The following is a 25899-nucleotide window of genomic DNA, read 5'->3' as shown; positions in this document are numbered from 1 at the left end:
TACAATTTTTACAGTTTAATTTCAACCATTTACAATTTTTACAGTTTAATTTATAATTAAGGATGTTTTTGTGAGATTTTCTGATAAAAGTAGTTCCGGCACACATGGTATTGAATCTAGATTTTCTTAAATTAATTGGCTATTTTTTAAAATTAATTATATCTATTCTAGTTGTAAGAGAAATCAAATTTAGGGAAAAAAAAAATCTTCTGCACTATCACAAAAAGGTGGACGGGTATATCTCCATGATATGAAATTTTTATTCACAAAAATATTATATATATATAATTCGGAAAATATATATATACATAATTTCCGTCATTATTGGTTAAAACTTCTAACGACAGGAAATATCGTCTTTACATATCTGAACTATTTTTAGTGGTGATTTTAATTAGTCATTATCCAATCCATGACAAATCGGGTGAAAGCCTATATTATAATGACTGACGTTTTCGTTTCAAGAAAAAACTAATTCTTATGATAAAAATGATAAGACTCCTAGAATTCAATAATGTACCCTATACGACCAAAGTGCAGGATATTATAACGTGGTTAGATTCATCGTCTTATTATTAAATTATTTAAAAAATATGAAGTATCTTGTTTAATATTGGAGAATTAATTATTTGATTATGAAATAAATTTAAACATTTATCCTACCCAAAAATGTCATCTAAGGAAATAGGAGTCACATGGAGAAATAATGAAAAAAACCACTTAAAAAAAATAGTAACATCATGGTGATTGGTCAAATGTGGAGTAAAGTTCTTTGGAAGAGAGAATGTGTAAAAATATTTGACCATAGTGAATACATATATAAAACCCAAATTGTTTAGAACGGAATATAACACTAATTATTGAGAAATAAGTTCTTAGCATTAGAACCTAAATATTCTAGGTCTTAACAAAAACAAGTATCTTATAAAAAATTATTTTGACTATTTTTTCTTATTCAAACTCAAACTTAAATTCAGATCTAAAAAACATTTTCAAATGAACAATTGAGGTTCTAATTTGGTTTTGAGAACTTATAAAGCGATTTGAGATCGATCAACACATTCCAATAAAATAGAGATAGACCATATTTTACAAACCCAACATTCTTAGAGTACCAAGATTTACATATGATATTATATATATATATATATATGATATGATAATTTAAAATTTAACTATCATTAAAATCACTCTCATTGTACTATTTAAAGCGAAAATATCTACTCGCCACCATTGAGCAACTGCATATTCCAAAGATCTTCCATGCTCCAATTATTATCATTCCATCCAGTAGAGAAATTAGTTGTTGGAAAGCTAGTTTCCATGTTTTCGGCACATGGCTGGATCGAATAATTATCATTCGCGTGATGCTCATGTTGTTGATTGTGACCCACAATACCAGACATTTGACTTGTGCTCGTGCTAGCACTTGAGTTAGCATTGTGGTCATTGTGCTCATAACCTTGCATAAGTGGATTGGAATTCTCTGCTTGCTTGACATGCTTTTGAATCCGAGTTCTCCAAAAGTTTTTTATTTCGTTATCAGTTCTTCCCGGTAAATGTTTTGCAATTTTTGACCATCTGCAAATTCAAAATTTAAAACTCTAATGCTATAAACATATAAAAGTTAATTGGTAACATAATAAGATAAATACTTTGATTTTTGAAGGATTTTAATTAATATGGGAGGCAAAAAAAGATGGCCTAAGGGGAAAACTACAACAAGTATGGCCCGCAATCAATACAGACGTGATCTTCACAAGTAATTTAAAGCATGTTCAATGGCTCAAATTGAAGGTCTTCATGTTCCATGTTTGAAGATAAAATTATTCCCTTTCGACCTAATCATTAATTCCAAAGTAAAATAATATATTTTTAAATAAATTTTGGAATTTTAATTAAACTTTTCTTAATAACATTAGTACATCTAATTATCAAAATCAAATGATAGTAACACATTCGATTTTCACAATAAAATGCTCACTAAATAAATGTTGTGAGTGAGGGAATTATGCTAGTCATCGAGAAATTAAACCCGGGTAAAAAAAATGTGGAACCAATAGTTCTATTGATATTTGAGTTTCGTTATCTAAATAACAATTAAATACGTTAATATTTAAATAGAAAGATTTGACTATCAATCTTCATTTAAAGTTTCAAACTTTTCCCATTTTCTCTTATATTTCTTAAACATAATAACTTATACTAATATAGTTTGATTTTTCTTCACCAATAATGACATTTAACTTAAAAAAAAAAGTGTGCTAGTTTATTTAGTGGATTGATTATTTAGAATAGTGGTATATGTTAGTCTTTACACCGAATATTACACTACCATAAATAAACACATTATTTATAACTTATAGTTATGGGACCATATCAAAATTTATAAAGTCGGTTTTAGTTATTTAAATAGTAATAAAATAAATCATAATTTTCACTTTTTCTTTATCAATTTATTAAATTATCAACTAAAAATACTTTTAATTGTTTTTTTTCATCGTATATATATTAATACACTTGGGGTTGTTTTTGCAAAAACAATTCGAACTTTTCATAATCTCAATCAAAACAAAGTTTAGGACAAACTATGCTTAAATTGTATGTTGATTAATCTATCAAAAAAAAAGTGTAAAAATGAAGAAAACAACTATTTTCTTTAGATTAATAGATAGTAGAGGCATATCGACATAGCATGTAATGGCTAGTACAAACCCTAATTTAAACTTTCCTTAAATAGACAAAACAATATGGTAGCTGTCAACTTCACTCAAAGCAGATGGCCAACTCTCTCTCTCTATTCCAACTGTGAAAGGTGTATAGGAGAGAGGATTTTAGGCACGTGATGTAAAAAAAAAACAGCATAAAAATGGTAACTTTTTTTTTTGCGCATTCAGAACGTGGTAGTTCCTGTAACAGCTGTAGTCCATAGCTAGTACAACATATATATCTATTTTTTTTTTGTTAAATGTTGTATTAAATATCTTTTAGCTTTGTTTGGAACGGGTAAGGATCTAAACCATTCCTAGAAGATTTTACACAATATCTAAAATAAATTCAAACAAGATCTTATATTAACTAAGAAGTTTAGTTTCCAGTTTAAGTAACGAATCCTGCTCATAAGTGTTTTAAAATGTACTATTGTTATTTATAAGTATAAGGAAGATATATAGATATAATTAGCAAATATATTAAACAATGTTTAACATATAAGTGGATATTGATTTATTCTACTAATTTAACTAAATTAGAGTTAATTAATATCATATTTTCTTCTAAAACTAGTAGCTATTTAACAAGATTTGTTTTTTTTATGTTCTTCTGATTTAAAAAAAAAATTAATGTTTTTTTTTAATTTCAATTAGACAATTACTATTCACTTGATTATAATTTTTTTTAAACAAAATGAGAAATATCATAAAAGAACGGTTCTTAGTTAATAAGAAATTATTGTTTCCAATATTCTGAAAACTCTTATACCAAAATTAAATTCAATAATTAAAAAATGAAGTAATGAAATTCATGGTGCACCTAAATTGTATGAAATTGCTATTATATTATTATTTAATATATATATATATATATATATATATATATATATATATATATCTAAAAAAAAGTTTTAACTATATATTAAATCAAGAAAAAAATGTACAATATAACACGCTTAAAATCATATACAGACTCGATAACTTATCAGAACAAAACATGAAAAGTGCAAACTTATGTCTCGTAATCGATCTTTTTTTTACCAAACTTCTTTGAGAAAAGAAAAAAAAACAAAGATTCCAATCAAGAAAGGACTCGAGTGATTTCTTTTTCAATGTTACACATGGTATGTTACCTTGGATATATATTGTATAGAATTAGTTGTTTAAAGAAATCATAGATGTGGAATGAATGTAATTTAGCACGTTGTACTTTAAACAAGATCTTGTCAATTCATGGACAAGCTTTTTCACGTTGGGATATTCAAAGCTTCAAACAATTCCCCACGTTTCAATTTCTCTCTTTCTCTCTCTCTTTCTCAATCTCCATTATTATGAAGAGCTAGCCTACTTGTACATGTATATAAATATACATGGCTAAAGATCCATGAATTGGGCTTCATAAGTTAGGGTTAAGAAAAATTACTTCAATTTATTATTATATAATTATATATAACTAACCTGTTTCCCCACTTGGCATGCAGTTCCATGATTAAGAGTTGCTCTTCAGCAGTGATATTACCTCTTCGCACATCCGGTCGGAGATAGTTCAACCACCTCAGTCTACAACTTTTTCCGGTTCTTTTCAAACCTAGTACTCAAAATTAGGGTTTGTAAAAAAAATTAGGTCAAAAACTCGCGATGAAAGAAGAAAAAGAAGAGATTACCAGCAGATCGAGCAAGAGAGTTCCAAACGCCTTCTCCGTGGTTAGCGATGTAGTTGATGAGGATCATGTCCTCTTCCATGGTCCATGGTCCTTTTCTAACTTCCACATCTACTACTGAGTTACATGGTTTCTTATCCATTTCATATAACTAGAGATTCAGATTCAGATCCACAAGAAGAGGAATAAGAAGAACACATAAGATATCTAGAGAGAGGGAAGAGAAGAGAAGAGAAGAAAGAGGTTGCAGGAAAGATGATGGTGTTGGGACAAGGATTTATAGAGCCTCTATTCATGACGTTTTCACCGGAGTCCACAAATCTATGATCTCTGGTCCCTCGTTTTTACCTTAATTCTTTCGTTTCTCAAACTTTTACAGCCAAAAAAAAAAAATATAACATACTCTTAAAAAGTTACCTAGTTAATTATATCACCACCTATTTACCTTTATTATTATTTTATATATATAGTGAATATTTATAATGGGGTTAACATAATAAGGAGGAGGTTTGTGCTTTTAGCCTAACTATATCCAAACGAGACTATAATCGATCGATCAATCATAGCAGAGAAGCGTTAACGAAATGGACGACTATGATGAGTTAATGAATATATTCATCATGTTGCATGTTTCATGGTCGTCTGAGTTGGCTATGTTCGTACGTTAATTTAAGTCATGTCATGCATGTCTTTTTGTTTTTTATTTAAATTAAGAAATCGAACCGACTCTTTCTCCTTTCTCTATTTCTTCCCTAAATTTCCTTTACATCAGTTATTAATTAATTAATTCTTCCATTACAGATTCACAAATACATTCTTATGCATGCGTGACTGGTGTATGAAATTTTTTGGACATTGCTATATATGAAACCTTTGAGCCATTGATCAATTGGAGAAGACAAACACAATATCTCTTCCAATCAAATATTGGTGTCAGAAACCGACCTTAACTAGAGAGACTGACATTGTGATATTTACATTGTACGACTTTGAACAATCCATGATCACCGAGCCTTCCATTTGTGACTAGGTTCAATAATGGCGATTCCACAATAAGTGGGAGAGTAGCGTAAGTGCAAGAGGGTAAGTTTCTTTCGGTGCAAAGTATGGTCTAGATCTTCAATGGAGCTGAATATATAGCAATTGTCAAAAGATTGAACAAATATTTTTCGAGCAAGAACAAATTAACCCTGAAGAAAAATGTAGTAGAGTACTCCCACTCCATAAACTTAGTGATTGTGGTGGAACAAAAATGTTGATCCTTGATACGAGTCGATCAATATGTGTTTTGGATTAGATTGAGAGAGTTAAAATGTTAAATGGTAATTAAAGAGAAGTTTGTAAAATGCGAACTACATATACTCTGTACTCTTACAGAGTATGAAGAAACCAAAATCGAAAAAGCCAAATTTAAGCATGCAATATCAGATTGAATGTGAAGACACGAATTTATAATAATGAATTACATAAGTTATTGTACTCTACCTTTAACTTATGAGTTTTCAGTACTTGTGTGGTATATACAAGTATGTATATAATTGTAGACGACATATTTAATTAAGAAAAATATTGATTATTGCAAATTTAATTAGTCTTTCTCAAACTTAAGCATAGAAAATCCAAGAAATATTATGTAAGCTAGCTAGTTCATATGGAACTTATTTCTAAATCTACCTGTCTCTAGTTACACATGAATAAATTATTAATGAGATTCAGTGTGTTTCAAGTTATGAAATCCAAAATGTAAAGATTATGACCATGGAGGCCTTCAAAGATTGCTCAATCTCCAAATTTATGGAGAAAACATTCTAGCCTTCAAGGGATTTCTCCATTGGAAATTTTTTTCTCCAAATATGTTGGAGAATTTCCAAAGCTTTTTCATTTTTTTCAACTCTCCTAGCCTAAACAAGTCCTATCCTTAAACCCTTCAGAGCTAGACAAAACCTATTTTCTGATACTTGGGGTTATGTTCCTTGAAGCGCCAAGAACAAACTCTCCAAGTTCAAGCCCTTACCGTTCCCCACAGTGGAAGAAAATGTGAATGGGAATTTCCTCCGGCAGCCCGCTGTCTTAGCTCGTCCGGCGCCGCCACGAGCCACCGTAGGTCCTGGGTTTCGGTGAGCGTGATCTCCCGAGCCTCAGCTAGGATTCTTCTTTAGGTCGCAGGCGGCCATAGTCCATCGTATGTAAAAAATTAAAAGAAATAATATAAGAATTAAGAAATAGAAGCGGACAAACAAACCCAAAGATCACGAGTTCCATTCCACTAAAAAACGCAACGCTTGATGGAAGCTGAGTACACTGCCAATGTCATGCGAATTAAAATAAAAATAATATAAAATTGGAGGCAGACAGATCCATTAAATTTCGTATGTTTCAAACATGCCACTGAGCATTTAGTATGCTTCATTCTTCCCCATTAAGTTTTTTTATTTTTCACTAGTAGCTCTGCATTTACTGAACTCTTGAAATCAATCACTCTTGCCACTGAACTCTTGAAATCAATCACTCTTGCCACTGAATTTATGGTGTATTTCAAGCTTGCACATATTTTTAACTGTCCAAATCATCCATCGGTTTAAACTCTGTAAGATCAGATTCTAACAGTTTTGTATAAGGTTCTTCCTTTTTACTTATGATGATGTGAACTAGTGATTCTTTTACTATTTTAATTTCGGTTCATTATCTTAGTTATCATCATATTGAAAGAGTGGTTTATAACCTTTTGTGTGAGGTCAGTTTCAGTTGTGTCTATTATATTATTTATAATTCTTATAAATCTATATGGTTATGAGAAACAGTGGGGACACTGTTAATTCATTATTCTTTGGTGGAGTCTGCATCGACAGTCCTACTCAGGAGGATGACTGGTATTTGGTTGGTAGGGGAGGGTGCATTGTCCATCTAGTAGACGACTGGACTCAAGTTAGGCGACCGAAGGAAGGATGAATTCTCAAAAGGGCCAGGAGGAGTTGAAGGGTCTCATAAACCATCGGTCGTCAGCCGACTGTCTCGTCTAACTCTTATGGAACCTATCGTGTCTGGTTTTGAAGTGAATACGCGGTGGAAGGAGAAATGCTTGGTGGGCCGTCCAACCCATCCAATTTGAAACTAGTGAGTCGAGAAGATGCCGGTTCGCACCAACGCAGTTCCTAGCTACACGTAGTCGGATTCTCGCGTCGTCTATACACCATCATATGCAGTGGAAGTTGACTTAGTAAAGCACATTGTTTTGTTGGACTGGACAAAAAAGTTAGTGGTCGGTGGTAAGTGTTTCAAATTTCAAACCTTATTAGATCGTCTTAGAGTTGTGGTTATTTCAGAATGTAAATTGGGCAAAAGGAGATTGATCAAAGTGAATGAGAATCATTTGAAGTTGATCCATAAATCTTTTTGATCATCATCATGGAAGAATGAGCGACTTGGTTCTGGCCCTAATAATGGAGAAATTTTTTCATGAAAGGAACATTGCTTTATGGTGTGAGTTCAAAACAACATTTATAATGTCGATTGTAAATTGTTTAATTCCATTGGTGGAGGATGGACTATGTCAATCGATCATCACTGAGAAATTGCAGGTTAAGTGTGACATTTCTAATGTTGTGGATGTGAATAGACAAGCGTATGAAACTGAGCATGTCATTAGGAGGTTTGAACCAGTTCAACTCAGAATGGTATTTGGATTCGTTTGTTTGAATGTCTACATTGATATGGAACTCTAATATTCTCCGTAGAGTATGTGATGATATTGGTGGGTGTATTGAGTGTGATGAGAGTGATGAGAGTAATCAAAGAGGGAACAATGAAGGATGGGTCCGAATTCTTGTCGCTTGAGCCAAACGTCATATATTTAGAAGTCCTTCTTGTGGATAACAAAACACATGATTGTAATGTTATGGTTTGACCATAATGTTTTACTGAGATTTTAATAACGACGGATATTAGTTCTTGTTCTGATATTAACAATGATATCCTTATTGAACCTTTATCGACAACTCATCCTACGAGTCCGACGACATTAAAAGCACGTGTTAAGGAGTTAGTGATGACTCATTTCTATGTGTATCATATTTGTTTGGCTAGGCTTTCTAATGTTGAATGGTTGACAATTGTGGAGGATAATAAGTGGGTATTCTACAGATATCACAGTGTGTTTAGGAGAAGAGGCGGGTCATGAGGTTGGGTCCGAGGTTATTCCACCGCTATATTTGGCTCATCTTTCTCATGAATGTCTCGCCTCAAATAAGGGTCATGTCAAGGTTATAGAATATTCGTCTAAGATGCACACAATTAAGGCAAATATTGAGCATTTTTCTCCTCTTTTGCACTTTCCCGAGATTGTTAACCATGTTTCTCTTATTGGTTCCCCTATGAGAAATGATTTATATTTGGTCTCATACCAAGTTAGGGTGCCCTAGTCTCACATTCAATCTTAGATTTAATTGATAATTTGGAGCATGTTGAAAGAGTTTAGGATGATATTTGGTCCCTTTTTTCTAGTGCGGTTAATGTCACCCCAAGCAAATCATTTTATCCCATTGGCGAGCCGACTGTGGTCATTCATGAAGTTTCTAAGGAAGAATAAATTGAGTCTGATCCTGAGTACGATGTTGAGGAGGAGGTTTTCACATAGTTCTCGACTCATAATATTATTTTGAATGAGAATAAATCTCTAGTGCAAGAAGCTTTGAGGTGTGAGACTGAGGTTTGGCCGGAGATTCGTGAGATTCTTCCACTTCTATATTGTTATCTTCAAAGTGAAATGAAGAATTTTATTTTTTTTCCTAATGGTAATATTGTTGATGGAAAATGTGTTTCAAAGACTAATAGGCATTTATCGTAATAAGTGGAAAATTTGTGGCGTGGATCGTCTGTGGGATTAACGATAGTGCAAAGCGCAAAATGAGTTGTGGTATTTATTGCTTCATCGAGACTTAGATGCAGCATATGAATCAATAGATTATTCGTGACCTCTATAATTGGAGATTGTGTGGTTGGGAGACTCTTAATTCTGTCGAGGCATTAGGTGGGATTCTAGTAACTTAGAATGATGATTTATTTGAGAAAATTGACGTTATTATATGTCGATTTTGTTAGTATTCATTTTCGTAACCGTGGTGATAATTTTCGTTGGGTTTTTCTGTGGTGTACGGACTTATGCTTTCTAACCTTAAGTCTGATTTTTTTAATGATCTTATGGAGGTAGCAAGTATTTGAGATCTACCTATTATTTTGCGGGGGATATGAACGAAGTTAGGGTTCCTACCAAGATAAAAAGGGCACATAGACTCACAAGGCATATTCTCGAGTTTTTAAGACAATCGAAAATCTCGAGCTCATTGAATTGCATTTGGAAGAAGGGCAATTCACATTTAGAAGAGGTAACAAACATGGTGGGAGTGTATAATTGTGCATTGATAGATTTTTTATGAGTAACTCGATTTTCTGTGGTGTATCTAATATATTTCAGAAGGTCTTACCGTGGAATTATTCTAATTATCGTCATATCTTATTGAGAGAAGGGAGGTGGTTCCAACTAGTCAGCCTTTTTATATTCAAGAACAAGTGACTGACTTGAAATGGTTTTAACTCGAAGGTGGAAGGGTGGTGGGCGAGTGAGGTCATGTTTGGCTCACCATCCTCTAGGCTATTTATTATGCTTAAAAATCTACGGAAGTTGCTAAAATTTTGGTTTTGTGGGGGATCATGTATTGTCTTGTTCCAAGGTTGAGGTTTTATCGTGAAATTTTAACAAATGATGGTGTAGAGGAATTTCGTGATCTCTATATTACGGAAATTTCTACACGAATTCACCTAGTGAGCGAGTTTCTTGAACTATGTAAAGATGATGAAATTAGAACGAGACAACGTAGTATAGAGATTTGGTTGCAAGAATGTGATAAAAACACCAAGTATTTTCATGAAATCTCTTAAGCACAAACGAGAAATAACGTTATTAACTCGATATCCATTGTAAATGTCATGCATGAGAACGAACAAACTATATCTAATAGTATTATTCTATTTTACAAAGATTTATTTTAGGATCATTTCGGGTTAAACCAAAGCTAAATGACATAAGTTTTACATTTATAAATGCAATTGAGAAATGTATGTTGGAAGCTCCTTTCTCTATCGAGGAGGTAGAGGCGACAATAATAGATTGTAGTATTGATAAGTCCCCAAGTGTGACGGTTTTACTTAGAGTTTTTTTAAAAAAAGGCTTGGGAGTTCCTTAAGGCTGATATTATGGCAATTATGAATAATTTATATCGATTTTCATATTTTGAGAAAAGTTAGAATTCTACGTTGATTGTCCTAATTTATAAGGCAACCGGAACTATCGACGTGAATAATTTCAGACCCATCAGTTTGGTTACATCATTTTATAAGATAATCTCGAAATATTTGTCAAACAAAATGCGTGGTGTTTTGGGTACTGTTATCTCCAGTAATTAGATGACTTTCATCAAAGACTGTCAAATTGTTTTATGCGATACTTATCGCCAATGAGTGTATTGATTCGGCTAACTCTAAAGGCGATAAATGTACTTTTGTCAAACTCGATATTGAGAAAGTATATGATCATGTTAACTGAGAGTTCCTTTTTGATATTATGGGTAGAATGGGTAGGGGGGAAATGGATCGGATGGATTAAATTTGCGTATCGACAACGAAATTCTCTATTATCGTGAATGAGAGCTCTCATGGGTTCTTTGAGAGTTCAAGGGTATAAGACAAGGGTACCTCTTTCCCCTTTCTTATTTGTTATTTTTATGGAAGACCTTTCTAGAATGATGTTGTTTGCCGAAAAATGAGGGTTTGTTTTGTGGGGTTGAGTGCAGTGCGAGACGATTTCCGTTATATGTCTCACTTATTATTTGCAAATGACACTCTTTACATGATTCAAGCTACTAAGAAAAATGTCAAGAACCTTCATGATATTATTTGGTTATTTGGAGCGTGTTTGGGACTATGTGTTAATTTTGGTAAGTCTGATATATTTTCCTTTAATTCAGTTTTGTCTAGGAAAAAGATTAGATTGTCATGTATTATGGGATTTTAAATTAGGATTTTTCCGTATATGTATCTCGGGCTCCCTCTATGTGCTAAAGTTAGATCCAAATCTTCTTAGCACATGATCATCAGTAAAATGGAGAGGAATTTGAAAAAGTAAGATGATTTCCAAGGGAGATCGTTTAGTTCTTATCAAGAGCGCTCTTTCTTCAATGCCAATTTATATGATGTCTATATTTGTCCTCCCAAAGTGTGTGTCCGTGAAGATGGAGAAAATTATGTGTAAATTCTTATGGGCATCGTTTGATTCCTCATTTTTTCATTTAGTAGGTTAGAATAAGGTTAAATTAATAAAAGAGCAGGGGGCTAGGAATCTGCAATCTTGTTTAATTTAATAAAGCTTTATTATCCAAATGGTGTAGTAGATTTGCATCTAAGCAAGAGAGTTTTGAACTAAATTGATTAAATGTAAATATGGCCAGGATAAATCTAGTTGGTTCACCAAGAATTCTTATAGACCCGTGTGATGCAATATTTGGTGGTATTTATGCCATGTGGAAAATTTATCGGGAGCATTCGATTTTTAATGTGGGTGATATAAGCTCGATTAGATTTTGGAACGACACTTGATGTGATGGTAAATATTTGGTGAAGGTTTTCCCGAGCTTGTTTCTTTTTCTATTTGTAGAGATGCATCGGTCAAAGATATGTTTGACATTCGGTCTAATAGTTTTGTTAACCGTGTCAGTTATAAAAAAGATTAAACAATGAGGAAAGAATGTCCAATGATAAACTTTTGTTCATGGTTAGAAATAAAGGGTTTAACTCGTCTTATTGAGATTTTATGCGGTGACGTGATCTGAACAAATTTATGTGGGACATTGTTACACTTTGTTAATAAAGTTAGCCCGATTGATCTTTGTTGAGAAAAATTATGGGAGTATAAGATGCTTACCAAGATCTTCATTTTTGGTTAGAGTGTTATTCACGACGTAACTTCCAATGATGATAGATGTATGAAAAAATGCATGATTATTGTGAGTCATTGTCGTATGTATTATAAAGAGGTTGAGACGATTTCTCATCTACTTTTACATTGTCATGTTGTTGTAAGTATATGAAGTCATTTATGGAATTTGACTAGAATATAATGATTTATGCTATAAACCATTAATGCATATTGGGAGGCATGGATTGGGGCGACTAAAATTGCTAGACTTAGAAGATGAATTTTTATCCCTATAATTTTCTGGTGGACTATCTGATTGAAAAGAAATCAGAGAACTTTTAACAACCAAAGTAGGTCGTTAATAATTATTCACACTGTCATTATCATGATGATGTCGGAGATTAGATCCATAAAATATATGGATTCGTGTGAAGATCTTATTGCTCTACTTGAAGATCTTCGAGTTAATTAATTATTCTAATGTATTCAATTTGTAGTTAAGTTTTTTCATGTTATGTTTTTATCGTTGTGCTTAAACGATTTTTTATTAAATTGATCATTTAAAAAAATGTGGGTAATTGAAATAGATATGAATGTTGAAAGTGTAGTGTTTGGTTAGAATTAAATAGTGTTTTGATTAATTAGAGAGAAATTATTATTATTATTTGGTAAAGAAATTAATATTAATATATCAATAATATATTTTTACTATATTTTATTTAATTCAAAATATAAAATATGAATATTATTTATATAATATATTTTTTTAAATATACAAAATATAAAAGTATGTCAAAATTTAATAAAATAATAAAGTTATAAGCACCTAATATCAATTAATCATCCAAATTATTTTTATTTAAAAAAAATTAAAACAAAAAGTGGTTGATGGTTCAAACTTTTTATACGACGTTATAAGATTCCTCAACAATTACCCATATATTATTTTTGTAGAATTAGAAATAAAAATCTTTGGTAGAATTACAATTACCAAGTTTTGGGTTTCTCGTAAATTTTGTGTTATTTACGTGCTTTCTTGATTAATACTTTGTCTTTTCTTTATCTTGATTAATCTCAAATTCATATCTTATTTTTTAATAATTGGTATCAGCGCCTTAAGCTTTTTTATTTTATTTTGAGACTATATCTATATTTAGAGATGTCAAGTATGAAGTACGATATTTCGTTATTGGATCACAACACCATATTTTCTTTATGGTAAATAAATATGCAAGAATTACTCACTCAGATAGATTTAGACATAACTCTATTAGGGTTTGATAAGATGCCCAGTTCATGGATAGTAGAAGAGAAAAAGAGGAAGGATTGAAAATTTATGTCTCATATACATTTACCACTATCGAATAATATTCTACAAGATGTTCTAAAGGAGAAGAGTGTTGTTGGGTTATGGTTGAAGCTAGAACAACTATGTTTGACGAAGTCTTACTAGTAAGTTGCATATGAAGTAAATTTTATATTTTTATTGTATTTTTGAAAGTACGGCTACAAGAGCATTTATCAGCATTTAAAGAAATTGTTACTGATTTGAAAGCATTGGAATGCATGTATGATGAGGAAGATTTAACTTTAATTATGATGTGTTCGTAGTCCCCATCATATATCACGTTTTGTGATATTATGTTATTTAGTCGTGATATTATCACGACTAATGGTGTTTATAATGCATTATTTTTTAAGTAGAAAATGAAACATCTTGTTGATTATTCTGATAGTCTGATAAATAGCCTTATTATTGGAGGGAGAACCGGAGAAAGGGGTTCAAAAAGTGATAAAAGAGATAGATCATAGTCAAGAAAACCTTGAAACACTTGCAATTACTGCAAAAATAAGGTCACGTAAAATCTGAGTGATGAAAACTACAAAATAAAGTTAAGAAAGAAAATGATATTCTGACTGAAAAAAGATAGAAAATTGCGGCGAAACCAGTATTGCTGACGTCGAAAATTGTGAACTCCTCATGGCTTCTGTTTGCGATGCAAGGTCGCAAAATTATTGGATACTTGATTTTAGCTGCATGTATCATATGTCTCCCAATCGGGAATAGTTTTCAATACATGATACATTTTCAAAATGTGTTGTATTGATGGGAAACAGTTCATTCTGTAAGGTCGTGGTTATATAAGCATTAAAAGTCAAGATGTTTAACGGAGTTGTTCGAACTATTGATGATGTGAGACATGTTCCTGATTTAAAGAAAAATCTTATCTCTCTTAGTACACTCGATTTAAAAGGGTACAAGTAAACTATTGAAAGTAGAGTTATGAAGGTTAGTAGAGGTATATTTGGCGTGATGAAAGTGAAAAGAAAATTTGACATGCTATATGTTTCTTAAAAATTCCACAGTTGTAGGTGATGTTGTTGTCACTACCTCCTTGTTATCTGATAATGATGTCACAAATTTGTGGAATATGCGACTTGGTCATATGAGTCGGAATGGCATGACTGAGTTAAGTAAGCGAGGACTTCTTGAAGGGCATAATATTACTAGATTGAAGTTTTGTGACAATTGCGTCATCGACAATAAGAAAAGAGTTAGGTTCTCTAAAGTAATCCACAACACTAAAGGAACAATGGATTATATTCACTTTGATCTTTGGGTTCATCCAAAGTACCTTCTATGGGAGGTGTCTATTAGATGCTGGCAATTATCGATGATTTCTCTAAAAAGGTGTGAGCTTTTTACTTGAAACAAAAGAGTGATGTGTTCTCTAAATTTAATGAGTGGAAGACTATGATTGAGAAACAAATAGGGAAACTAATCAAACATTTGCGTATTGATAATGGTTTGGAGTTCTGTTATGAAGAATTTAATGCTCTATGCAAAATTGAAGGAATTGTAAGGCACCACATAATTCCCAAGAATCCATAACAAAATGGTGTGGTAGAGAGAATGAATAGAACTTTGATAGAGAATGTACGTTGTATGCCCCTTAATGCTGATTTATCAAAGTCATTTTGGGCTGAAGCTGCAACTTTAGCATGTTTCCTCATCAACCGTTCTCTGTCAACTAAAATTAATAAACCGCAAAAGTATGGTATGATATTCCTTCTAATTATTATGATTTGAGAATTTTTGGTTGTTCGGTGTATGCTCATATTGATGAAGGAAAATTGGAGGCTCAATTTTTGAAGTATATTTTCCTTAACTACAAGTCTGGTGTCAAAGGGTATAAGTTATGATGTCCTGAAACCAGAAATATTATAATTAGTCAAAATATTATTTTTAATGAGACACCAATGTTACATGCTACACCTCTTATATCTTCTTGTGATTAGATTAAGAAAAAATATAACCCTTTTCGAGATAAAATTCAGCAAGAATTTAGCAAGCATATGGATTTTGAGGGCAGATCATAATATAAACCTACAACATTACCTTCAACTACACCAGAGTTGTCATATACTTCAACCCCTTGCACCACAATATTCTATTGCTACTGACAATCATAAACGTAATATCAGACCTCCTTGAAGACTTAGTGAAGCTGATTTGGTTATTAATTTATTGAGTGTTGTAGAAGATATTGATTCATATAAATAACCTTCTTCATATTCTGATGCAGTCACTTGTGATGACTCTAACAAGTGGATGATTGTCTTGCAAGACGAGATTAAATCTCTTCATAAGAATGGTATGTGAAACCTCTTAAAATTTAATGTGGGAAATAAGGTTATTTGTTGTAAATGGGTGTATAAAAGAAAGGAAGTACACCTTGAATTGAAGATGCAAGGTTTAAGGCAAAGCTGGTTGTAAAATGTTATAATCAAATTCTGGGGATTGATTTTACTCACGTGTTTTCTCCGGTTGTGAAATATATTTTGATTCGAGTATTACTTGACATCGTGGCGATGCATATTTTCGAGCTTGAACAGCTAGATGTGAAGACCGTGTTTCTACACAGAGTTTTAGATGAAGACATATATATGCATCAACCTAGCTAAAGAATTTATAGTCTTAAGAGAAGATGATTGTATTTTGTTATTTGAAGAAATTTCTTTATGGTTTAAACAATCGCCAATGTAGTGGTAAAAAAGTTTCGACTCTTTTATGACCACTCATGACTTTAAGAGAAGTAATTTGATAGTTGCGTGTACTTCAAAGTCCTTTATATGTTCAACAATAACAACTCAATTTAAAATCTCTTTAACTATGACATCTTAGTCTAATGAGGATATCGAGTATATGCTACGATCCATATTCTAGTGTAGTTAGATCACTTATGTATGCAATGGTTTATACTCGACCAGATTTGGCATATTTAGTAAATGCAATTAGTGGATATCTAGAAAATCCAAGTAAAGATAATTGGAGAGTAGTTTAGTGGATCTTATGTTATATGAAATGTTCAACGAATTTTTACCTACAGTTTGGTAGAACTAGTGATGGAGTTGTCGGTTATGTCAACTCTTATTTATGTTGGTGATCTTGATAGAAGAAGATTGCTTACATATTGTGTTCTCTGTATTGACGGTTGTGCGATTAGTAGGAAAACTACTCTACAAAGTGCAATTGTGGTGTCTACTATTGAGGTATAATACATGACCATTACAGAAGCTTATAAAGTTAATATTTTGCTAAAAAAACTATTCGGGAAATTCAAGAAGGATTTACAGATGACGACAATCTTTTGTGATAGTCAAATGATATTTTTCTAATGAAGCACATTGATATGCGATATCATTCTATACGAGATGTTATTGCTCGTGGTGATATTGATGTGAGAAAATTTAGTATTGTTGATAATCTTGTTGATATGTTGATGAAGACGCTCTCATTGCTAAGTTTGAGCATTACTCGAACTTACTTAGTCTTGGTTGTTGAATAAGCTCATTGGGGCTTTTGAAATATGTGGAGACTATTATGGTTTTGACATACTGGATTTGTGTCAAGGTGGAGATTGTTAGATTACAGTAACCCAAACGGGTTTTGACCGGGACCTAGGCCTAGGTTCGCGGTGCAATAGAATAAAATCCTAATTAATTGTTTTGTATTGGGCTCACTAGACCTAGTTATGTGATCTATAAATATATGATCTTAATTAGAGTTTTATTAACCCACATAAAATATTTTTCAGTATTCTTCCCTCTTTAAGTTGTAATATTCTATTTTAATAGTGAATTGTTTCTTTCTCTGTCCGTGGTTTTTTCCGTCTTGAGTTTCCCCGTAAATTTTGTGTTATTTATGTGTGCTTTTTTAATTTATGTATATTGTATATTTTTTATCTTGATTAGTCTCAGATTCATATCCTGTTTTTCAATAATACACATAAACCAAACAATTCAATTTATTATCATACCCAAAATAAACCCACCAATAAAGCATGCACTTAATTTAAATAGTTCTTGAAAAATGTATTGTTTTGAATACTTTGTGTAGAATATATGGTTTTAAATAATAAAATTTCAAGATGGGTATAATTTATGTTATTTGAAAAAAAAACTTTTAAAGTCAAGGATAATGTTAATATTGTAAAACTTGGATTTGAAAGAACAGTAAATATTTATTTTACAGTAGTTGAAGAGTTTTTAACAATGAGAATTTTATACATTTTGTTAATGCATTTAGCGACATATTTGGGAACTGTCGTTAAAACTAAAAGCTTTAAGAAAGTGAATAATTACTATCAATTACTTTTTTAGAAATGTGAAATTATTGTTATTATTTAATCTGATAACAATTATGGTTCATGAATGACTAAATATATATTAGGTTAAACAAGTCATAATTTTGTTAAATGGATCGATATTATTTAAAGTGGGTAAAAGAATTGTTAAACAGAAACTATGATAAAAAAAGGTTAAAGGGATCAAAATTATATTTGACTCAGAAATGTTAAATCGATGAACATAATTCTAACATAAGATTTTTCTGGACAAATTAGGTTAGGTGGGTATATCGAAATCCAAAAACTTGTCATGTTAGCATCAGATGACACATTTCAAAATTAAACAACTTAGATTTTTTATTTAAATTTTGTTTTAGCTGCAAGAGTGTGAAATGTGAAGTGACTTCCCTCACTATTAGAAATAGAGACTTCTTTCATTAAGAGTTTTCCTCCCTTGTATGGACCCACTTGAGTAATCACCATCTACTTTCCTTCTCTGTTTTTGTTTTGTTTGTTTTTGTTTTTTGTTTGTGGCTTTAGACAGTAATCTGCATCATTATATGACCATGATCAGTTACTGAATAGACCATCTTAAGCAACATAAATAATGTTGGGGTGTAGTGAGATCATTTGGGACCATCAATAAATTTTTAGATAAAATTTATAAAGTTCTCTTTCTTTCCTAATAAGTATATATTCTTTAGTGGGATTAGTCAGATTTGAACTATGAAATTAAAGAAAGATTGAATAGACTTCTTAGATCTGTATATTGTAAATGAAAATATGTTTTAATAAAACAAAAAGCATTGTATAGTTTGGAAAAGTGTTATCAATATATGTTATAAATTAACCACCTAATTTTACCTTTAAATCTACATTGAAAAATAAAGGTTTCAAATAAAATATTAAAATTAAGCCTTGTTGACTCAATTGTCATAATACAAATCTGATAAGAGGTTTGGTGATACTCATTAGTTAGGTTAGATGAGTAAAACGATAAAATTATTCAAGAGGTTACGTATAACTAATAAGACATTTTGTATCGAAGATAGAGTCAAACGACAAAATTATCCAACATATTGTTATATACTTATAACTAATTATTAGACATTTTGCATGGAACAAATAGAGCTTCAATCATATCTTGAGTTTTTTTTGTGACCGAGATTTGTTCCCAGAAAAAATTAATACGATTCTTTTTGTAGATATCTTTTCAAATTAATTATGATATTGATCTCTTAGGTAAGATTATCATATCTTGAGTTTTAATATGTGGATTGGTATCAAATTTCGTAAAATTATAGCTAGATATTTTTGTTATAATTGTGTAAATCCAATTGCATAAAATCTAAAGAAATCAAGGCTAAATTTGAAGTGAGACAGATTTTAGAATTTAGAAATTTTCAGAACTTGATCATTAGAGAAAATTGATCATACATCTCAAAGGGCTGAGATCTATAATTTTTTGGAGCCACAAAAGTTGTAGGATGTCTTTTATGTCTTTAAGTGTGATTTTAATTTTTTATATGACATCTTCTCTAGTGCAATATAGATAGATATAAGAAAATGGTTGATTTATCATAAATGAATAACTCAAATTGATTTAAAAATGAACAGTATGGTTGTCCATTTTCAATGAGATTCAATCACTCTATTGGAATCATTTATAGTTCTTGATTCAATAGTTTGTAGCCTAAAATCTTTCTATATTGATGAATTAAAATTTATTGAATCATTTTAATGTAAGGTTTAGAAATCAAACTTTGGATTCCAAATTTGCATCTTGATATGAAATAAAAATTGCATTTGATTTATAGATGGCAGGCCTAAGATATGGTTTAAAACTAGTTTGATGAGTTCGGAATTGGACTGTGAAGACCATTTTTGTATTTCAACAATGAAAGGCTTTCAAATTTGTTAAAACATTCAGTCTTTGTTCTTCCCTTCTCACTCTGTAGATTGCGTCGTGTTATTGCAAAATTCTAAACTTAGTCTAATCAATTTCATTTCATGAAAAAATTCTAGAAATTGAGGTTACAAGCTCATGCTTGCTTATTCAATTCCTATATGTACATTTTTTCGATAGGAAAATAAAGACCTACTGGGCATATTTGTTTTTCTTTAATAAAGTGTTGTTGAATAGGTGGTGTTATAGGCTTTCAGATGAATCAAATAGTTTGTGGGTTAAATTTCTAAAGGCTAAGTATGAGATAGATTGGAGTGAATGTTTCACAAAAAAGAGAAAATAAAGCTACGTGTTGAAGTATATGGAGCATTATAGATGGATGATGGGATGATTACACACGACAAGTGATGTTTCAGATTCAAGATGAAAGAGTATTAGGTTTTGGGATGAAAAGTGGTGCGAAGAATATCAGTCTTATTCATAATCGAATAGCAAAGTCTACATTATGTAATTTGGCGGAGGAATTTCCAGGTTCATAGGAAGAAATGATACAATCAAAGAAATGTATGATAACATAAATGAGTTTGTAGTCTTGCATTAGATTTAGGGAAGCTCAATTTTATAGTTGTCGGTATTAGGAAAAACATAGGCAATAGGAATGATACATATAAAATCTAATGTGTACAACATAATTTTGTACTGTCACTAATATCATTCCATTATTAGTAGAAAAAATTTAGGGCAACCCAATTTTGCGGGTCGATACTAGATCGGGATTAAGTAATGATTGGTTGGTTGAGCTAAAGGATAATGGAGGTAGTTGTTTGATAGTAAGTGATAAATTGAATTTTTTGTAGGAGGTTCTCCTTTTTAGGGGATGTGTTTGTGTGTGGTATAAATGTAAACAAATGATATATACAAGTTCAAATTTGTAATGAGTGTATTTAGTACATTTTGCGATAAGGATTGTATTAGACAAGCATGTGATTTTGGATTTTAAGGTTTTAAAGGTAAGATATGATAAGATTTGGTAAAAGTTTATTTAAATAAATTGTATTATTATTTTTTTAACAGAAAATTGATAACAGGTAAATAATATTATTTGTGCATAATTAAAAATGCATCTTGGCCTTATTCATTAGGAATTAATAAAAATTTTAACCTTTCTTAGTTTATCCAAAAACAATTTAATAATGAGAACAAAAACAATTTCCTTTAGGAAAGGATTAATAGTGACAGTTGAATTATCCTTCCCTGTTGAACCAAATATAAATGTAATATTAATATACAAGAAGAACGACAGAAACAAGCGAGAAATAATAATATAATGAAAAATGTTGTTTAAATTAGTGTCACTAAAGGTTAATTGAAACAGTTTATGGAACGTCACTATAAGTTTTATCTCTAAGTGTCATCGTCGCTATTGCCTCCCATCACTTTAATAATAAAAGTTATCTAAATTATTTGTTCTTAAATACTTACGACTCAAAAGAAAAATTGTCCCTAATTTGTGTTCTATAAATCAAACGTATAGAAGAATAAGAAAATTAATAAATTAAAGATTCTAATTATCTATATTCATTTTAAAAATTAATCCATTTATTTCTTAATGGTAACATTTGGAATTTTTATTTTTAAAATGTTGGGATCCACTTCTCCTATGAACTCCGACTAATTCAAACGAGTTAAACACATAACCCACGAACACTTAACTATTTAATTAGACGCAGAAATTACCGTCTAACGGGCTTGAACTCAACCGCATGGAGGCTAAAGATATCCACATTTTGTTGTAACTAGGCTAGAAGAGGAGATCTGATTTTAAACTTACAAATTAATCTATACTACCTATTTTTAAAATAAAATCAAATCAAATGTGACATGAATAAAAGAGGAAACAAATAAATAAGGAAACACAAATCATTCACGATTCTCCCAAAAAAAACAAGAAATAGTTAAAAACCGAGTAATTTAATTAGTTTATATTTAGTGTGAAAGTAGTATACAAGATAAGTATAAGAAACCCATGGAAGTTGTTTAAGTGCTTCTTATAGTCTAGTTCTAGATGGTGCTCGATCTCGTGTATATAATAGAGGCTAGAAAGAAACAGACATTTCATTAAAGAGAAGATGGTGTTGAAAATTAGGTTTAAGCAAATAATAACCACACATAAGGGCAATAATCCGACAAAAGAAAATCTAATGGGACCATGATGGGGTTTTCCATGTGGTCTTCTAGTTCATAATTAAGTGACTATTTCCTAACCTTGAGAATGACGGTGCCCCAATTAGTTAAGTAATTAGTGTGTTTCAACCACTCATATGAATCATCCACCAAGTTGTCTTGACTAATTTTCTAAATGTATTAAATCAAAGTTTCCTAATTTGTATCATTTTTCAGTTGTACACACGCTGGCAGAAAGGTGCTTTTAGTAAAGTGGAACTACTAATTGATTGTGGAAGTACTTCAATTCAATTTGTGGTTATCCATCATCCAATCATAAATCTTAAAGCTTAGCTCTCTCACTCTCACTTACTCATCAATTTCTCTTGTTTTTGCTTTAAAGTCACAAATATCTTAAACCCATTTGGGTAATTTAGTTCTAATGCTATTTTTTTTGTTTTGTTTTAAAGTTACAAATATCTTAAACTTGTTAAGATATCTTAAGCTCTAATGTCAAAAATCTTGTTTAAAAGACATCCCCTCGATGTTAAAAAGAAAAAGAAAAAAAACATTTTTCCTTCCAATCTTTTCTATTAAAGTCACAAATACTATTACCTCCAATCTTTTCTTTCATGTGTTTGCGAAAACGACCTTCACAATCACTAAATGTTTTAATTACTTCAAATATAAGTTTTCTAATTTCATAGGAAAATGCAATTTTAAGCCATAAACTATTGATTTCCCTCTCTTGTGATCCCTCAAAATGCGGATGGATGGTGGAGGGACCATTCCCTATTTGGTTATCAAAAGCTTCAAGATTGGATATTATAATGATTTCATATTTGCTATAGTGGTAGTCTAGACATAGCTTGAGTGTGTTAAGAGTTTGTGATTTAGCTCCAAACTAGTAAATGTTAATTTTTTATTCTATTTAGGATAAGAAATTGAGATCCATATATTAATTACTAGATTCATGTTTGGTGACATTAAGGAAACTCAAAAGTACTTGCCCATTGTGTTCATCTCAATCTCAATACCTTCTCTACTTCCTAGTTTTCGACCAAGGATTTATGTTAGAATAATTTTTCATTTTAATTTTGGAATAAACGCAATGGAAATGAATTTATTTAAAGAGGTCATATTTTGGGATTATAGGAATGTTGACCACAAAATAAATATGAAAATAGTCCTTAATTAAATTTAAATCTTGCCTCTCCTAATCATGCTATGTTGTTATGCTCAAACAATATGATTTTTCATTCATTCATTATGCACGATTCAATTATTATTATTTGAAATATTTTAACTCTAAGGGGTCTATTTCATTTAAATTTAAAAAAAAAAATGGTTTTTTTTTTAGAAGAAATGGATAGAAGAGAATGAAATATGTTTTGGAAATGAGCCCAACGTGCTTTGTAATTCCAGATAGGATTAAGGGCCCAATTGGCCCGCAAGAATTGTAACGTTAAACCTCACTAATTTACAATATTTATTTTTTAAAATAAAAATTTTAGTATTTCAGTTTTAAAAGATAAATACATTATAAATTTCAATTGAAACAAAAGTATAAAATCTTGTTACAATATTTCCTTATATTAAATAAGAAAATATTTAATATTTGGGGAGGGAACGAGAGATTGGTTAAAAAAAAAAAGTAAAAGGTGTGAAGAAAATTAGGGAAGAAATAAATTATTTTATTTTATCGGTCAGCGACACATTCTCGCCTAAATTCTCTCATCAGTCATTTCTCGTAAGGATTGTGACAAGATCAATGGGTGAGTTTCTTCGTACTCTTTTCTCACACCATACTTTAAAATTAACAAATTATTGAAGATTTTCTTATACTTCATAATCTTATTTTTTTGTTTGTACGAAGTTTTTAACATTTCAATTTCGTCATATCGCATTAATTATTGTCCCAAAAATGCATTTGTTGATTTTGAGTAATGGTTGTTCTATTTGTCTTTCTGATTATTCAATTCTATTTGTCACTCAATCTCTTATAAAAGCTTGTTTAGTTTTTTTTAGAGATTGCATAAGTGTATAGAAAATCATATTCAATTATTTCCTTAGCTACATGGAAATTAAACAATAAACAACCATAAAACTTTAAAGTTTGTCATTAGTTGAGAATCTTTGTGTTAACATCAATCAAAAGATAAAAATTGATACCTACTATCTTACTCCACTCAACTATATTGTCACACCATGGTCATTCTCAAGTTTTTAAAATTAAGAATGACCACTACTTATTGTTTGAATCTCATATGTACTTATGTTTTCATATGTACTTGTGTACCCGTGTACCCTTGTGGCCCTAGATGCAATAATAATAAAAAAAAAAAAATTGGTCGCCCACAAAGTTAAAAGAAATGATATTATTCTTGTAAAACTTAGTGTATAGTAATTTAAATATTAAAGTTGTTTATTCTTCTTTTATTATTGAAATATGGTAAAATGTTAAAAAAATGTAATTTATTTTAAAATAATTTCAATATATTGTGTTAATGTACAATTTTACTCTAAATAAATAACTAGTTATAAAGAGAATGATTAAATTGAATGAAATGAAATCAATTTTTTCATTTTCAATCTTCTTTCTCAAAACATAATAATATTTTAAGAATAAAATTTTAATTTAATTATATTATAATAATAAGTGTTCATTTATAAAATTTATATATATACATATATATATCAATAATTCTACACCATTTTTAAAAATTATATAAATTTTTTTTAACTAATAAATAAAACATTAAAAATTCAAAATTAATCAATTTTAAGAAAAAAAACTAATTAATTATATTAACATGAGTGTTCTTCTATAAAAAAAAATAAATATTTATATATAATAATAATTCTATTGTATTAATTATTTTATATTATTATATTATATATATACATGGACCATTTAAAAATATTTTTTTTTATTATTTATCTATATTTTATATTTAACACAAAATGATATATAATATTTGTTATATTTGTGAATTTTATGGAAAAAAAAATCAAAATTTTAAAAATTTATTATTTATAAAATATATAAAACAACATGCATACCAAAAAATTATAAATAAAACACAACAATCATGAGTGGTCTGATGGTTAATGTGATCATTTTTCACACTCGAGACAAGAGTTCATAAGTAAATTATATTTATGGGAAAGAGGCCAACACTCAAGACAAGAGTTCGAATCTTTGCAAATGCAGATTTAAGTAAGTAAATGATATGTGTGAATAAGAGACGATAATAAATGAGAGATTTATGGTTAGTTTTCCGAGGGATAAGAGGTCAGTAACAAAATATCATGAGGTCACGAGATTAGAGGTCTATTGAGATTGGTGGTTGGATTGCCGATAGATAAGTGATCGGTAACATTGGGATTGAGATGTGGTTTGCTGATGGATAAGAGGTCAATTGAGATGTTGTGGTTGGTTTGCAAAAATAGATAAGAGATCAAAATAACAATGATTATTTGTTTGCTAAAAGGATAAGAGATTGTAAAACAATAAAAGTGTGATTGAGATTTATGGTTAGTTTGCCGAGGGATAAGAGGTCGGTAACAAAGGATCATGAGAGGTCACGAGATTAGAGGTCTATTGAGATTGGTGATTTGATTGCTGATAGATAAGAGACCGGTAACATTGAGATTGGGATGTGATTTGATGATGGATAAGAGGTCGATTGAGATTTTGTGGTTGGTTTGCTAAAAGGGATAAGAAACCAATAACATTGGTTTGCCAATAATAAGAGACTTATGAGATTGTTTGATTGAGATGTGTTTTTTATCGAGGGATAAAAAGCATGTGAAAGTGTAATTGAGATTGATTGTTGGTTTATCGAGGGATAAAAGGTCG

General features: G+C 30.6%; 1 protein-coding gene across 1 annotated transcript; it reads right to left on the bottom strand.

The window, feature by feature from the left end:
- Nucleotides 1-1160: 1160 nt before the first annotated feature.
- Nucleotides 1161-4552, bottom strand: LOC124921324 (MYB-like transcription factor EOBII). Its single transcript, XM_047461966.1, has 3 exons — nt 4376-4552; nt 4170-4299; nt 1161-1581 (listed from the first exon to the last, which is right to left on the bottom strand). Exons 1-3 carry the CDS (start codon nt 4512-4514, stop codon nt 1221-1223), a joined length of 630 nt encoding a protein of 209 aa, XP_047317922.1. The 5' UTR covers nt 4515-4552; the 3' UTR covers nt 1161-1220.
- Nucleotides 4553-25899: the final 21347 nt, after the last annotated feature.

Source organism: Impatiens glandulifera, chromosome 1 (assembly GCF_907164915.1).
Source record: "Impatiens glandulifera chromosome 1, dImpGla2.1, whole genome shotgun sequence".
Lineage (NCBI taxonomy): Eukaryota > Viridiplantae > Streptophyta > Magnoliopsida > Ericales > Balsaminaceae > Impatiens > Impatiens glandulifera.
This window is presented reverse-complemented; position numbering and strand designations above follow the sequence as displayed.

Bases quoted from the DNA above. Each gene is read 5' to 3' on its own strand.
- LOC124921324 (XM_047461966.1), bottom strand. From the start codon at position 4,514: ATGGATAAGAAACCATGTAACTCAGTAGTAGATGTGGAAGTTAGAAAA. The intron at 4,300-4,375 runs GTAATCTCTTCT...TTTGAGTACTAG, and splicing joins CTCTCTTGCTCGATCTGCTG to GTTTGAAAAGAACCGGAAAA. The intron at 1,582-4,169 runs GTTAGTTATATA...TTGAATTTGCAG, and splicing joins CATGCCAAGTGGGGAAACAG to ATGGTCAAAAATTGCAAAAC.